The sequence below is a fragment of the Macaca mulatta genome, chromosome 9 (genome assembly GCF_049350105.2).
Source record: "Macaca mulatta isolate MMU2019108-1 chromosome 9, T2T-MMU8v2.0, whole genome shotgun sequence".
Lineage (NCBI taxonomy): Eukaryota > Metazoa > Chordata > Mammalia > Primates > Cercopithecidae > Macaca > Macaca mulatta.
The window spans coordinates 118865399-118882603 of NC_133414.1; the positions used below are offsets into that span (position 1 = coordinate 118865399).

The 17205-nt window shown below is 40.0% G+C and overlaps 1 protein-coding gene across 4 annotated transcripts in view; it reads right to left on the reverse strand.

Annotated features, from left to right (window-relative positions):
• The window catches only part of SORCS1 (sortilin related VPS10 domain containing receptor 1), a 589929-nt gene that overhangs the window by 105592 nt on the left and 467132 nt on the right, over positions 1-17205 (reverse strand). For all 4 annotated transcript variants that reach the window (XM_015148114.3, XM_077945596.1, XM_001083180.5 and 1 more), the window contains exons 10-12: positions 9918-10064; positions 1345-1447; positions 1004-1080 (exon numbers count right to left, since the gene is read on the reverse strand). In XM_015148114.3, the coding sequence (XP_015003600.2) occupies positions 1004-1080; positions 1345-1447; positions 9918-10064 (327 nt within the window). The remainder of the gene's footprint in view (positions 1-1003; positions 1081-1344; positions 1448-9917; positions 10065-17205) is intronic.

The window sequence follows — 17205 nt, forward strand, 5'->3', positions numbered from 1 at the left end:
GAAAATGGGATCCTAGGTCTCTGTTCTCCAAAGGAAGTTTACTTAGGATAGTCCAAGTTTCTACATACCTCCAAGATCAATTGCTATGGGGTTTCTTATGCAAATTTCTTCCCTTCCTCCTCCGCTCAAAATATCAGAATCCCACTGAGGATCTATAAAGAGTCTGAAGCTAAGAAATGGCAATTGGAACATAATGTGGACACCTCTATCTAAAATGTAAAGCAGAGTGCTCTCCTTGCTAAGTGTGATTACCTATGCATTAGATTTCAATTTACAGCTAGTTATTGTATGATAATTAAACATCGGTAGGTTATTAAAACATATTTATTGAGGTATAACCACCACGCATTAGGTGCATGTCTTGTTAAGATTGCTAAACCTCATTAAATGCCTGTTTTATAAGCTATGGGTACCTAATTTTCATTCAGAAGAAAGGCATGAAGCACTTAAGCTAAACACACTGGTTTAAAGTATTCCATTTCTACTTTCTCTAACATATGCATCCTGATGGTTATTACTCTGTCTTTTGCACATGAGATTTAAACATCTCAGAACACCACCTGGGTAATGGCCATTTCTATATCTGCATTCCTTCCTATTCTGACTTCAAGGCAAGGGGAATTTATGGAGCCAACTCAGCATTAGATATGTAATCTACCCTTAAGGCTGCATATTCCCTATATAATAAACCCTTAGGTATTCTGGTTTTCATCTACAGGAAAAAATTTAGTCAGACTTAATTTGGTTTCGTTGTGACTTATAAATGTCCTTACATACAAGCTCTGAATATGGAACATCTTTATTAAATGATAAAAAATCTAATTCTATAAATATTTGCTAAATTCCAAGATTTAAGACTTTTATTAAAAAAGGAAAAACAAACATATTCACAGTCGTTAGCATTTATGTGTAGCACTGCTGAAAAAGTTCCCAGATTTGAACCAAGCTGGGCAATTTTTATGTTACTTAAACTTCAGTGATTTGACCCAGGGTATTTTCTTACCTGTCTCCAGGTGTTTCCTGCATCTGAAGAGACAAACATGCTGATGTCAGTGTCTGACAATTCAGAACCTATATTACCTAGAAAGAGAATGATGACATTAGTGAAAAGAACTTTCTGCAAAAGCAACAATGGACTATATTGGCAGGTGCATTGCCTGAGAAAGATTTTGACTGCAAGCATTCTGTCTGTGCAGGAGTTTTCTGCAGACTTGCTTCAGGGCCAATGGCTTAGGTGCCTTTCAAAAATATTTTTAGCTTGCTCATTAAGTTCCAAGTACAGATATCTAGCTTCTTAAAATAAACACTATTTACCACAGCCAGCAAACCAGGCAAGCTTCTTACCTGATGCCACTATGATGCTTGGAGCTGTGTCTTTGCTGGCAATGATCCCTGACGTGTAGGGATTCTCAGAGACCTTCAGGTGAAGGTGTAGTGAGCAATAGGGCTGAAAAGAGAAATAATAAGTGCCACAAAATCACATAATCAAAATGGTCATTTGAAGCTCAGAATTAGATCATCCATCCATCCATCCATCCATCTAACCAACCATCCCATTTACCACACATCCATGCACCACTCCAACCACCCACTGTACCTATACCTACCCATCATCTTTCATCCCCCAAATATCTAGTGTCCACTAAGTGTAAAACAATCTTCAAGTTAGTAAAGGAAAGATCACCTTCATTTTAGTTATAATCTAATTTGGTCTTTGTCATTACAGAGCTTACAGTTTATATAGAGGGCATGAGATCCTTCTATTAATTACCATAAAAGAGAATATTTTAACAGCCATAAAAAATGTAGAGACAAAATAGTATGAGATTGTAGAAGGTAGAGATACTATGCTGAAGTTTGAATCACGAATGACTCCAAAAAGAAAACAGTGCCTGAAGCAAAGATGGATAGGTTATGAACAGTAGGTAGATGTTCAAGAGGTTAAAGAATATTTCAGGCCTGAGTAATAGCGACAACAAAGAAAAAGAAGCAGAAAAGGTGAGTAGCACAGTATGTCATCAGGAAAGACTGAAGAGGAGAAATGGGATACGAAGCCAGGAGAGAAGGTCAAGTCGGGTGGGAGGATTTTGAAAAAGTAGGTTGGCATCTCTTAGTCATCCTCCATTTGAGACCTTGGTCTCAGTTGTATAGTATATGAAACTATCCAAACACCTGCCAAACAACTGACCCAGCATCTCTACCAGGATATTATCAGAATCAGAATCATTCAATATAAAAGTCATACTCGTAAACAAAATGCACTAGTAGTAAAAATTTAAATGAAAATGTAAGGGACTTGTTTATCTGTGCAGAAACCTCAGTCAAATTATCTGATTGAGATATCAACAGTTTTCAAGAAAAAATGGATAATAAATCTTATATGAATTTTGTTTAAAATAGTTCTTGTACTGAGTTGTCAAAAAATACAAGTTTGTGTTTGAACCCACATTTCTTTTCATCTCTCAGGAAGATTACTTTCTAATCTTATCAACTGGAGTTTTTGGAATCACCAATGTATCTCTGTTATTACTTTTATTCTGCTCTGTAAGTTTCAGCCAGCAGACATTCAGACACCTACAGATGAAATGATTAAATTTATATAGGATGGAGTAAATGACAAAGTGAAAATGAAACTCAGGAATAAAAGCAGCCACAACGCTGGTGAAATAAAACAGCAGATCACAATTTTCTTTACTGCCAACAAAGTAAAACTCTCAAGGTAGAACAATAGTAAGAAATGATTGGTTTTGCATAAAAAATTTCATGTAAATCTTTCAAAAAAAGGAGTTTCCATTTTATAATCTTCTACAAGAGTAAAAAAGACAGCCCCTATTAGAAGAAATATTAGGCCCAGACGCTTGGCTTTTATTTGTCCATGAGGAAGACTAGAACAGATATAATTAAATGCGGTGGATGTTCCAGAACAGCATAGTACAACACTCAGATGATGTAAGACAGGATAAACCAGGAGTGCAAAACCAGTTTTCCATGAAAGTCTTCCTGATAACTGCAGCCTATCAGGGTCTCCCCTCCTCTAATCTACAACAATTTATTTCACTATGCACAATCTTGTATTATCTATTTCAGGTATATACAATTATATCCCTCTAAGAATATACTCTATAAATAAAGATAACTCATTACGTAGTGCTTTGCATCTTTTGTGAAACCTAGCATAGAATCTAAACAAGATAATAAATAGAAGCTTGCAATATCAAGTAATGCTTTTTTGTTAGGACATGAAAGATATCACTTTACTATTTTACTCAGAGCAATGCCAGAAGTATGTGGGCAGGAATATAAACCACATAATCTGAATAATGTTGTGAGCATCTGTATGGCATTCCAAGAAGTAGACTACTGCTTGGGGATTATCCCTAGACATATGAGCTGAACAGAGGACATTTTGCATCACCAAGGACTTTTTGCAACAGGTGCACCTGGCTCTCCTAGCCAGGAGAGCACCCAACTTGCAATCTTAAGCCAGTTGCTTGCCACGGCTGGAAGATTTTGAAAGTTATTTTCCACCTGACCTAAGGATTATTTGGTAAGGGGCATTTGCCATTACAAAGGAAAAATGTCAGGTCATGCATAGTGGCTCAGGCCTATAATTCCAGCACTTCGGGAGGCAGAGGTGGGTGGATCACTTGAGGTCGGGAGTTCAAGACCAACCTGGCCAACATGGTGAAACCCTGTCTCTACTAAAAATACAAAAATTAGCCAGGGATGGTGGCAGGCACCTATAGTCCCAGCTACTCGGGAGGCTGAGGCAGGAGAATCCCTTGAACCCGGGAGGCGGAGGTTGCAGTTAGCCGAGATCACACCACTGCACTCTAGCTTGGGTGACAGAGCAAGACTCCATCTCTAATACAAAACCAAACCACACCAAAACAAAACAAAACAACAACAATAAAAACCAAAACCAAAAACAAAGGAAAGATGTCATTTTCTATTGGCTACCTCAGCATGCCTCTGTTGCTATCGCTTTCAGAGGACTGAAATCGATTAATCTGAGAAAAAAAGACACCAGTTCACGCAGTAACAGCAACATAAGAAATTATCTTTTGGTGCACTTTTTTCTCCACTCTCACATTTGTAGTACTGGATTGCCCCCAGCTGGTACAAGGAGAATATTCTGTGGCTTTTTTTCTTTCATTTTCTTCAAGGCAGTTATAGTCTACACAAATGTTTAAGGAAAAAACAGTGTGAAGTGATTCATCTTCACTTTTTTCAACTTAAGCTGCTGTACTGACCAGTTTTGGACATTTGTCCAAGTCAAGTCGTAAACAATTAATATAGTTTATATTAGTATATTTTATTATAATGCTTATCAAACCCCTCCAAGTTCCTGGAGGACACAGGACAAAGCTCTCCAGTTCTTACGCACATTTTGCCAAGGCTGGGGGCACATCATAGGCCCCTCTCTTCCTTTCTCTTGTCTTCCTGCCTTCTTTCACCTCATTAGCAAATATGTGCTGACTACCTACACAGGCTAATAGTCGCAATAGTTGCTTTTTTCTTTCCAGGGTTATCTCCAAGTCAATAGAGTCAAAGCAGTTCCAAAGGCAGTTCTCTATTTTCCTGACTTTTCCACATTCAGAAAATATAGAAATGTACACCCAAACCACCAATGCCAGCAGCTGACCTACAGAGGATAGAATGACCAGCACACATTATTAGAAGCTGCCCTTTGCATCCTTACACATAGTCACAGGCCATGGCATATCAATTATCTATGGCATACCAATTCTAGGAGCAACTAGATCGTTAGTCTGTAATCTTTTCTGGGTCAGGTACAAACTTTGGGCATCTGATGCAAACTAAAGACCAAGAAAAAGTGCACACAGACAAGTACACAGAGTCTTGCACTTAATTTCAGGGAGTCTGCAAACCCGTGAAACCGTAAGTGGACCTCTAGTTACTAGTTACCTTTCTTTGCCTGATTCTTTTATTTTAACCAACAAAATACTTTGGCTATTGCAAGTGTTCAATAAATGTCTGCTGAATCTAACTGATCCATTATTATTTTATACTTCAAATATTTATCATTTATTCCTTCTGTCTAACTTAAACATTGTACCCTTTGCCCAATATCTCCCTATTTCCTCCGACTTCTAGCCTCCAGTGACTACCATTCTGTCTCCACTTCTATAAGTTTGATTGTTTTAGGTTCCAAGTAGAAGAAACACAGACTTGGTTTTTCTGTGCCTGGCTTATTTCACGTAGCATAATGTTCTCCAGGTGATCCATAAATTATTTCTAGCATTGTAGATCCCACTGGGGAATTACCATATAATGGAAGACATTTCCCCATCATGTAATAAGTCAACTTTAAAAGCTGTTATATTACTTAAGGGTCAACCAGCTTCAAATCCCAATTCTTTCTCCTCAGGCTCTGTATCAACTGCCTTTAGTTTCTTCATGGTACCTTTATCTCCATGGTATCTAATCTGAATACTGTACTGAAAAGACACATCAGAGCTTTTGTAAAGAACAAGCTCCCAAATAGTATCCCTAACACTCTCCCTCCCGAAATACATACTCATTTGTATAATTTCTTTCTCTGACTTGAAATTCGAATTTATTACATCTTCAATAAAGAGTCAATGGCAAAGAGGAAGGAGGCCCCTGGATCAACTGGCTGGGTATGGGGAATTCAGCTCCAGCCCAAATCAGCAAAATATATGGAGTCAGAGACAATGGAAGAAAGGTGAAAAACAGATTCTCCTGGGGCAGCTGCCAGATCAGTTCCAATAGTAAACTGCCAGATCGGTTCCAATAGAAAACTGCGCGGTGGTTCACACCTGTAATCCCAGTACTTTGGGAGGCCAAGGTGGGTGGATCACAAGGTCAAGAGATTGAGACCATCCCGGCCAACCAACATGGTGAAACCCTGTCTCTACTGAAAATACAAAAATTAGCTGGGCGTAGTGGCACATGCCTGTAATCCCAGCTACTCGGGAGGCCGAGGCAGGAGAATCGCTTGAACCCGGGAGGCGGAGGTTGCAGTGAGCCAAGATCGCGCCACTGCACTCCAGCCAGGGCGACAGAGTGAGACTCTGTCTCAAAAAAAAAAAAAAAAGAAAAGAAAAGAAAAGAAAACTGCCAGACGAATCCACAAAGTCAGCGCCTCTTTCCACGAAACAGTGTGCTTTCCCTAAGGGCCCAAGGATTTGTCACAGGCTCAGTTCAGCTCACATCTTGCCTCTTGGGAGCCCAATCCTGAGGCTTTGGAGACAGGTGGACTGTGACCTGTAATATTCTATCTAATTGTACAATTCTGTCTTCAGAGGAAAGAAATCCCAGCTGGGCCTTCCAGGCAATCAGTCTAAAAGTCCTAAAAATACAGCCCAAATTACCCTAGATGTCTTATTTCTATAGCATAGATTTTTGCCAGGAACATTGCATTCGGGCTGTAATTCTGAACTTATTCCACATCTGTAACAGTCCTGCTGGAAAAATCTCTTTTCTAATCACTAGGCTGTGCTTTCAGTGACACTGTCACTTTCCAAGTACTCACAATCTAAAATCACTTTTTATCTCATCTTTGCCACCAGCTCCCAAGCCTAAAGAAGGTTTTTAACAGTCTTCGTCTCCTGTAGCTCAAAAATTTCCTTTCCTATTTAGTGCCTTTGGCAGATTTTTGTAAAGTGATTTTGGTCTCTCCTCCCGGCTTCCCTTTGTCATTTTCCCCTTCTCACCTGCAGCCTGCTTTCTAAAGCTCAGGTTAAAACTACATTAAACAACAGGGTTAACAAAGAAGGAAGGCTGGAAGACTCCTGAGCTCCCTACATCTGTATCCCAATAATCCATCTTTCTTTCATCTTAATGAGCTTCCTGCTTTTGTTAACTTTGGGTTCCACTTGAGCCCATGAGCTTCAGAAGTTAGACAATGTGACAAATCCTCCAGTGGACTCTCAGAGGGAATGAACGGCTTCCATTAAAATCCAAATGTGAAACTGTCACAACACCTTTCGATGGAGTGCATACTCCAGACATGGCACCCCTCATGTTGAGCCCCTACCACGTGGCAGGTATGATTCCTGGAGCTGATTCTTTGGAATGGTCACAAAGACAGGCACCGTCCCTAGGCTCATGAAGCTCACACTTCAGAAGATAAGATGGACAAGAAAATTAAGCAGTACACCTGCTGATTTCAGATAACAGTAAGGACCATGAAGAAAATAAAAAGAGTTAAGACAAATACAACTTTAGGGGATGCTCAAGAAAGTTCTCTAAAATTAAGATAATGAAGCAATGATCTGAATGCCAAGAACAAGCCAGACAAAGAGAAGGACATTTTAAGAGAAATAATAACAAATGCAAAGACCCTCAGACATACATGAACATGATGAGTTCACGGTATGGAAAGAAAAACCCCTCCTCCACCTTGGCTTACATATAAGGAAGAAAGGGAGAGAGGAGAGGCTGGAGACCAGGGAGGAGAACTACACAGAGGCCAGATCACGTGAAGTCTCATTGGTCATGATAAAGTATTTTTACTTATTCTACATGTATGAGAAGCCATTAGAAGGTTTAAGGAAAGAAGCGATATGATCTGATTTTTCAAAAGTTCAAGTTGATACCATTTACACACAATTTTAAAAAACAACAATCTATTATACAGGAGAATAAAGTGGATCATTGGTTGTGCTGGGCTGAGAGTGTGGGTTCTAACTGCAAACAGGCACAAAGAGGTATTTTTTAGGGCAACAGAAATGTTCTGTCTTGATTGTAGTAATGGTTATATGGGTATATACATCTGTCAAAATTTACTGAACTATACTCTTAAAATTGCAGGTACGTGTATTTTACCTCAAAACAAAGTTGATTTTTTAAAAAATGGTCCCATTGGCTGCTGTCTAGAGAAGGGATTGCCAAGTAAAAGTGGGAGGACCAGTTAGAAACCTGTCACTGTGGATCAGGTGAGCAACGATGCTGGCTTGGATTGGGGCAGTCCCAGTAGTGATAGGGAAGTAAGTTGATACTACATTTATATTTTGGAAGTACAACAATAAGAGTTTCTGACACTGGGTTAGGGGTGAAGCAGGGAATACCTTGCTAAGGGCTTAAAAGCCATTTTTAGTGGTTCATTTATGATGCCAGAGTCCCCAGGCAAGCCCATTTAGGTGACATGGTTAATTCTCTCCCATAATTCTCTCTCATAGGTGTTTAATCTCCAAATTGTGGAGTAGAGACCAGCTTAAGGAACTGGCATATCCCACGCATCTTTGGTTAAGCAGCACTATGCTCCAACTTGCTATAGCTGAACTAGGAAGGTGATCCTGTTTTTTTAAAATGCCACTGAACTGTGCCTTGCATAGAGTAGGTATTCAATAATAGTTGCTACATTTACTTACTCTGTCACTGCCATTACTATAACAACTGGCCTTTTCCCCCTGTAAGTTGCCAGTAATAAGGATAGAAGCTGAGTGGGAAGCTGAATTTTAGACTGCTTCCCTGATGCACAGTGACAACTGTGATATTCTCTGCAACTAATAAGGTCAAGCTATGGCTGCTGGCATCTTCTCAACTAGGAGGGTGACCCGCCTACAGCTGTGAGAGATGAACCTGCAAAGTGACTGTCCAGACTTTACAGGATGGAAGGAAGCAAGCTGAGTGCAGATAACATCAAAGTCAGAACTGCATGAAGAGTGTGAACAACTATATACGTGTAATTCATACACACACACCCCCATCCCCTACAAGCCCTTCTTACTCAGATGAAGTGGTCCTCCCTCTAGGCTTACACAATCATCTCTCCTTTTTCTAAATTTAGACACAACTTCTGAAGTGTTTTACAGACACTGATAGTATTAATAATGTTTGCAATTTACAATTTGTCTCTTCCTCACCTCCTTCTGCATTCACTCAGTACTTATCTGTGTGTCAAAATTGGGGCAGGCATCAGAGCTACTAAGAGGAATGAGATGTGACTCTGCAGTCTTCCATTTATTAATCTAGTCACATTCAAGTAGCCAAGTAGACTGCAAACTCCTTGAAAGCAAGATTCATCTTTGATCCTCCTTTTGGATGCCATCATATATCAAATATATAAATAAATTCCTACGAATCTATACACTGCCCAAATGTAAGGCAACTAAAAGGAAGCCATACTTTAAAGTAGGGGTCAGCAAACCCTTGTAAAGGGCCAGGTAATAAATATCAGGCTTTTTTCATGATACAGAAAATAAATACATTGGCCTTTGTTCACCAAACAGTCTCTCTCACGACTACTCAATTCTGCCTTTGTACAGTGAAAGCAGCCATCGACAATACGTGAATGAATAAGCATGACTGTGTTCCAATAAAACCCTATTTAGAAAAACAAGTGGTGGGCCATATTTTTCCCACAGGCTATAGTTTGCCAACTTCAGCTTTATAGAATAAGACAAAAATGAACAGAACATATTGTAAAGAATACCAATAAGGGTATAAATCAGTGGTTCTTACCTTTTTTGAGTCATAAACTCCTCTGAAAATATGATTAAACATCTCCACAGGAAAATACACCTACACGACTCTGCATTCAGTTCATCAACTCTACAGCTGAATTTATGTATCATTAGTTCTGTAACAGGTTACTCATGAGCAAGTAGGTTGTTCGGGGTATATCATCACCAGGGATAGAAACTGTCCTATTCTCCCTCAAACTACCATTTGAGGCCCTCATCAGAACTTGGGCAGGAACCAAGGATCCTGGAAGGGCACAAGAAACTGCCCACGTTCTCCTATCTCTCTGGCACATCACACTAGGCAGTGCTGTGAGTTTTCTATACCCTTTGCCTTCACGCCCCTCCCCACTCCCTTTTGTTCATGAACTGAGCAAAAGTCCCAGAACTATCCTCATCCTCTGTTAAATATCCATTTCTGTCCCTCTACTGTGTGAGGCATTCTGCTTCAATATGAAGACTCACCAGCAAGCAGTGCACGGGGTCCCCCCTTAGATCTGTGTCCGGTGCCTGCAGCAAACGCCAGTCTCTGCCTTTGTTGTATGTGATGAAAGTCTTCACTTGGTTGTCAATCTTCTTGTTAGCCAAGAACATTCCCTTTATCCCTGCTACCTGGGAAAAATTGACATGGCTGAAAAATACATCAATTTGAGAAGCGATATATTTGTTTACTTAAAAAAAAAGAAGGCTGTCAAAGTCAGCTGAGAGCACTTATCTTGGAGGAAAGAAAGGTTGGCGATGGGGGAAGGAGGTGACACTCAAGGTATAATGACTTCCCAGGCTACTGGACAAACAACAACAGATTGGTGATCCTTATCATATGGGGGTGACAATAAGAGTTTGATAGCAGCTTCTTATTACCCCTAACATAGGCTGACAGGAGCCTGCAGTTGCCAAGAGATAAATTCTCATGGTTTCAGCTCTGTTGCTTGGTAAGTAATAATAAATAAATAGGGGTTACTTTTATTGTATGCTAGGGTAGCACCCAGAGTCTCAAATACTTGATCTCACTTAATCCTTAAAACAGTCCTCCTTGGTATCGTTTATTCTATTTCACAGATGAAGAAAGCTCAGGCTCATCCAAATAAAGTGACTTGCCTAAGGTCACACTGCCCAAGGGCACACAGTAAGTATCAGACTCAGGATTATCACCTCACACCTCTATGGCTTCACAGCTTATGCTCTTAATGCCTACCTCAATTATCAAGCTATCTGCAGGCTAGGGCAATTGAAAGAGGTCAGTTAAAGCTCCTGATCCAATTACTGTTGCTTTATTTCTGTGTAAGATCTCTCTGTTAAGCCACCAGAATGCACTGAATATAAGAGGACAGCTTTTAAATTTAAATAAATGGTGGTTTTCCTAAATCATCAAATACTCCCTACTTTGTTTTTAAAATACCGTTGTTCTCAGCCTAAACAGATGCTCTTAATTATTTGCCTCTGAAAATGATTGTCTCTTCTCTTCTATATGTTAGGTAAGAAGTAATCATTAGTAAGTTGTCAAAATCTTGCAAAAGCAAATAATTGTGCATTATATTTTTCTTGTGTTTTGGAGTTTATCAAACACATTCATGCACATTTTACCCTGCTTGAAATTGTAACAACCCAGGAGAACAGGACAGTGAGGAAAAGGACTGAAACATGTTGAGTAATGCATTCCAACGCTGCATGTACATTACCTCATTTAATACTCAGAATAACCATGGAATAATTATCATTAGCCACATTTTGAGGATGAGGAAATAGACACTTTGACTTGGTGGCTTTCTGGAACACACCTAGGGAGTAAGTGAGCAGGCTAACAAGCATATTTAAACCTACTTAACTTGGGCCCTTTACAACATGAAAAAATTTTAAGCAGAATAGTGAGGCAATAGCTGTCACCTCTTCAGACCTCGCCAAACGCCAAGCACTATGTCCAGTATTTTATTTATAAAACCTCTAATACTTACTACAAACCTGCACCTGCAGCTTTTACCCCAATTCTACAGATGAAGAAACTGAGATCACACAAAGTTGAGATTCACACCCAAATCTGCCTGACTTCAAATACAGCTTGAATCTGTTAATTCTAAGAGGTTGGGTTTCAATCGATAGAAGACACACATTTTTCCTTTGCTTTTGACAGTCAGACCTCATTAGTGTGTACCCGCTGATCTGGCATCTGGGATAATTTACAGTTGGGCCACATTTGTACTCTTTTGAAACAACAAGTATGTTAAACAACTAAATGGTATAAATGAGTTGTGGAGAGGAATACTTTGAACTATTACACTCAGGAAACACGGTGCATTCTGGGCAATCAATAGCAGCCAGAACAATTTCTTGTGCATTGTCTAACCTCAACAAATGTGGAAGGCATAAACTCCAGGAGCACTCTACCTCCCAACAGCAGTGTGTTAATTACAAATAATATTTAGTAATTCACTGCACCAGCTCCGCAAGGGCTGCCCACCAGGGAACTCCATATTGGTTTTGCATATGTTCAAGAAGCTGTTACATACTTAAATATGAATATACTGCCAGTTCTTTAAAAAATTAAATTACGTAAATCACAATTTCACAAAGTCATACTGGTCTTTCCTCTATACCATTCCCAGGAATGAGAAATGACCCTGTCTTAACCATTCAGCACTCAAGAGGGTGACAATAAGTGCAGAAGGAATAAAAATGTTACCTATTCCAGTAGTTTCATTGCCCATTTTCCTTCCTGCCCTCTCCCTCTTCTGGCAAGGGTGCCAGCACAGGGTTATGCATGTTTGGGAGCTGGTTCATTTGATTTGCAGAAGTGGCGACTTTATTGGCCCCCAACTGCTTGGCATTATCAAATGCCACTTGAGCAAAGAGCTGTGCTTTGTAATTCATCTCTGGCAGCTTGGCCTTCAGGCTTATCTTGAGGAATAAAAACTTGGCAAAGTAAAGGGAATGTGTATCAACACAGGATAGAGCTGGAGAGGGTCTGCTTATCGCTTATTTTCCTTTTGCAGCCAAGGCACTTTATCCATTTAAGGTAGGGGTTTTTTTGTTTTGTTTTGTTGTTTTCTTTTGCTGCTTTGGCCTGGTCTGCAAAGGTAGTCAGCCCTAGTCTTAGGTTTTTGTGCTATTCACTGTTCCTTTCACTCTGAGCTTGAGAAATCCATCTTTCTGTGTGTCTCATGGAAACCCCTAGGCATGCACGAGCCACTTTCTTCCAGTGCTCTATTCTAAGGTCTCATCCTATGTTTCCTGGAACCTCTATCCTCTCACTGTAGGACTTCGGATATCAAGGGGACTAATACCAAGCATGAGTGCCCCAAATGTGGAATGTGCGTGGGTGTACATGTGTGTACCTGCCTATGCATGTAGTATATGTCTCTCTCTGTGTGAGTGTAGGGTCTGAGGTTCCACTGAGGATGAGGGGACATGTTTATGTTTCTAGATAACCTCTCCGTATCCACACTGCATGCATATTTATGGAATAGAGTGGAGCTGAGGGATGGGGTAGGGTGGGGTAAAGCAGTATTTCCTACAAAGCCATGTCTTCCCATAGACACAGAATTTCTGATGACAAAACTCCCATGGGAATGGTACATCCCACTGCTGGAAGTCTGTCCTCCTTTGGGAAAAGAATTGTTGCCTTTACTGCCCGTCTGAATTCTGCATAAAGAACTTTAAGAATTCTGAGTGTGCTGGAAAGCTACTTTAGTCTTTGCTTCTCATATAGAGAAATGTGCTACCAGATATCTCAAAAGTAATTACCAGTTATTTCTTATTTAATATAAGTCAAGATATCATTTTAATTAGACTTTAAACGTGAAGTGTTACAGCTCAAACCTTAAGTCTAACACAAAGTACATTGGTGCATTTCCTGTTGCCAACATGATGGTCTCAGAACACTTTCTTCTCTTCTCTTATCTGACTCTCTTTGTTCACAAAGGTTACCCCCAACTCCCTTGGACAGCCTCCTGATATGCCTCTACCTATTCATCCCTCAAGATTCAGCTCATAAACCTTTTCCAGAAACCAGAATCTCTTTTCATCCTGATTATCCCCACACTTATTCTCTGTTCTTTAATTTGTCTCTCATACAGATGGTACCTGTATCTTGGCTGTCAACAACTGTGGGATCTTCCTATGGGACTCAATCTTCCCGTAAACATCTCTAGTACTCCTTATACTCTTTATCATATATTAATTCCAATTTTGTCATCCCCTGTGACCTCTCACATTATGGTCTCCTACTCTAACACAACCTTCAGATTGTCATTCACTCTACCAAGCTACTCTTTAAAATTAATAATAGTAAAGTAACTTTATACAAAGAACCTTGTTTTTTTTTTGTTTGTTTGAAACAGGGTCTCTCCCTGGCACCTAAGCTGGAGAGCAGTGGTGTGACCACAGCTCACTGCAGCCACGACCTCCTGGGCTCAAGTGATCCTCCCACCTGAGCCTTCCAAGTAGCTGGGACAACAGTTGCACACCACCATGCCCAGTTAATTTTTGGGGTTTTGTTTGTTTGTTTTGTTTTGTTTTGGGTAGAGATAGGGTTTTATCACATTGCCCAGGCTGGTCTCAAATTCCTGGGCTCAAGCAAGCCACCTGCCCCGGCCTCCCAAAGTGCTGGGATTACAGGTGTGAGCCACCGCGCCAGCCCCTGTCTTTGTTCCTACTGAAATAGGCAGTGAGCGTTCTGCATTAGAAGGTGCGACACCCAAGCCTCTGGTAACCATGACCGGGGAGAAGATGCGAGGAGGAGAAACGGGGAGTGACTACTAATGGTTGTGGAGCTTCTGTACTGGATGATGAAAATGGCCTAAAATTGTGGTGGTGGCCACACAGCTCTATGAACATACTAGAAACCATTGGATTTTACATTTTAAGTGGATAAATTGTACGATATGTGAATTATATTTTACTAAAGCTGTTTTGGAGGAAAGATATCACAATAATGGCAACCCAAATGTATTGATTATTAAATTTCAGGTACCAGAGGTTGAACATCCCTAATCTAAAAATCCAAAATGCTCCAAAACTTAGAATGTTTTAGCACTGACATGATGCCATAAGTGAAACATTCTACACCTAATCATATGTGATGGGTCACAGGCAAAACACAATCAAAACTCTAAAGAAAAGAAAAATATTTAAGGTGATGAATAATCTCAAGTACACTAATATGTTATTTACTAATTATATAAATTACATTATTATATATACCCTGAAAATGTGTGCCTATTATGTACCAATAAAACATAAAAAATAAATTTCTAGAATACAAAAACTTTCACGCACAAAATTATTAAACATATTATTTAAAATTAACTTCAGGCTATGTGATAAGGTGTGTATGGAACATAAATGAATCCTGTGTATATACTTGGGTCCCAGTTCCAATATATCTCATTATATATATGTGAATATTCCAAAATCCAAAAATATCTAAAATCTGAAACCCTATTGGTCCCAAGCATTTCAGATAAGGTATCCTCAACCTGTACATGAAAGGCTTTGCAAACAGGAACTTGTGAATATCTGCATGCATTAGAGTTCATATTATCCTCATTTACAGATGAGAAAACTGAAGTTCAGATGTGGCTAATCACTTGCCTAAGGTCATCCCCCTGGAGAATCTTAGATCTGGACTCCGAGTCAGTCTGTCTAACTACAGAGTCTATCTACACCCTTAGGCCTGTGGCTATACTGCCTCTTCGAACTTCTCCTTTTATCCTAGAGAAATATCGCCTGAGAGAAATATCGCATCAGAATGTTCTACTCAAATAAATTGTATTTTATTCAGTCATTAGTACATTTACTCTAGTCATTCAGTAAATATTTTCTGAGCATCTACTAAGTATCATACGATCTTCTAGGCACTTGCAGATATAATACGTAGAATATCTCAACAACTACATTTTTTAAGAGTTAGAATGTGCTAGGTGCTGGGAATTTCTCCCGTGTTTTTTAGGTTTACTTTCTGGATGGTTCTGTCCTGTTCTTAAGGGAATCAGGAATCTTCTTATAGACATCTCTAGTACTCCTTATACTCTTTATCATAAATTAATTCAAAGGAACTCATGTATTTGTGTAAGAAAACCCTTTGTAAGCTCCATGCAGAGGCTAAGTTGGGAAGACTCCTGTGCAGGTGTTTTTGCTTATTTCTGCCTTGAATGCTGACTAAAAGATGAATACTACCACCCTCTCAGTCTCAGATTTAAATTACAAATCCTAAGTGCCAAAATTTGAAAAAAAAAAAAAATTAAAAAGATGAAACAACAACTGTGGCAAGAAAGAGAACATAGTCATGGCCACAATTTCTTTGGGCTTTGTGGATGGGATATTTTTCTCTTCTCAAGAGAGGATAGCAGGAAGGAGAGACATGAGGCCGGGGTGCCTTCACAATCAGGGAAACCATTGGCCAAGAAAAACCTAAATGTTCTTTCCTTCTCTGTTGCCCCAACCAAAGAGCACTCTCCTCCTCAAACAGCACTCTCCTCCTCAAGAGACAGTAGCCTGAAATAATAGTACATTCTTTTATTTTATTATTATTATTATTACTATTATTATTATTTTTTTTTTGAGGAGGAGTCTCGCTCTGTCGCCCAGGCTGGCACCATCTCGGCTCACTGGAACCTCCACCTCAAGGGTTCAAGTGACTCTCCTGCCTCAGCCTCCCAAGTAGCTGGGACTTCACCACACTCAGCTAATTTCTGTATCTTTAGTAGAGACAGGGTTTTGCCATGTTGACTAGGCTGGTCTCACACTCTTAGCCTCTGGTGATCCTTCTGCCTCCGCCTCCTAAAGTGCTGGGATTACAGGCGTGAGCCACTGCACCTGGCCAATAGTACATTCAATATCCTGTAATAAATGTATCTTCAATAGGAGAGCATTTTTCTTTCCTACCTCCTAACCTAGATTGTAAGAGGCAGTCTTTCTCCAAGAAATCAAGGTGTATGCTATATTATCATAACCGTTGAGTTTTCTCTTTTAAAGAGAGGATACAGAAGACACTGTGTGTAACAGAACATGCCCTGGTCACTGGCTGTCCTTCATGACACCCACCAGGGCTCACTCATGTATGCACACATTCTTGTGTATTCTGAATTTGTCAGCCAAGTGGCTTCACTCCCAACACAACCCTTTGCACTCAGCTGGGGTGAACTGTCATTATCTATTAAGCCAAAGTGCTCTTCATCATCATTAATTAATATTCCCTTCCCAAAGGAGAGAAGGTGTCATCCAAACCTGTCAGGCTCCCTCTCATCATCCACACTACACAAATACATCAGGCATCACTCTTCTCAGATACACTCAGCACATTTCTTTTGCTCTGGCCACCACCAGACATGCAGTCTTCTGTTCCCCAACCCACACGATGCCACTGGAACATTCATTCTATTCAGGTGTGATGGAGTTTTAGGACACTTGTTTCCAGGCTTTTCTTACACAAATACATCCACCCGACAAGACTGTGAGCCATGTGTCAATATGGCCTGAACTTAGCTGTAACTCAGCACTTGGTACTAAAGGCGCTGCGTAGATGGGTCTCAGGCAATCAAACTTCTGATTCTCTTTACATTGACTTTCATCATTTTCTTCTTCCAGTCTTCTGTTTTCAACTGGTATGCAAAGTCTAACTCTATTTACCCTGCCCTTCTATGTTCTTCAGTCTTAATGCTCGTATCACAACCAAATACGAGCCCAGATGCGGATCCTTCAGGGAAAACATGACAGTCTATAGTTGAGAGTTTGCATACTCTAGGGTTTAGGTCCTAAC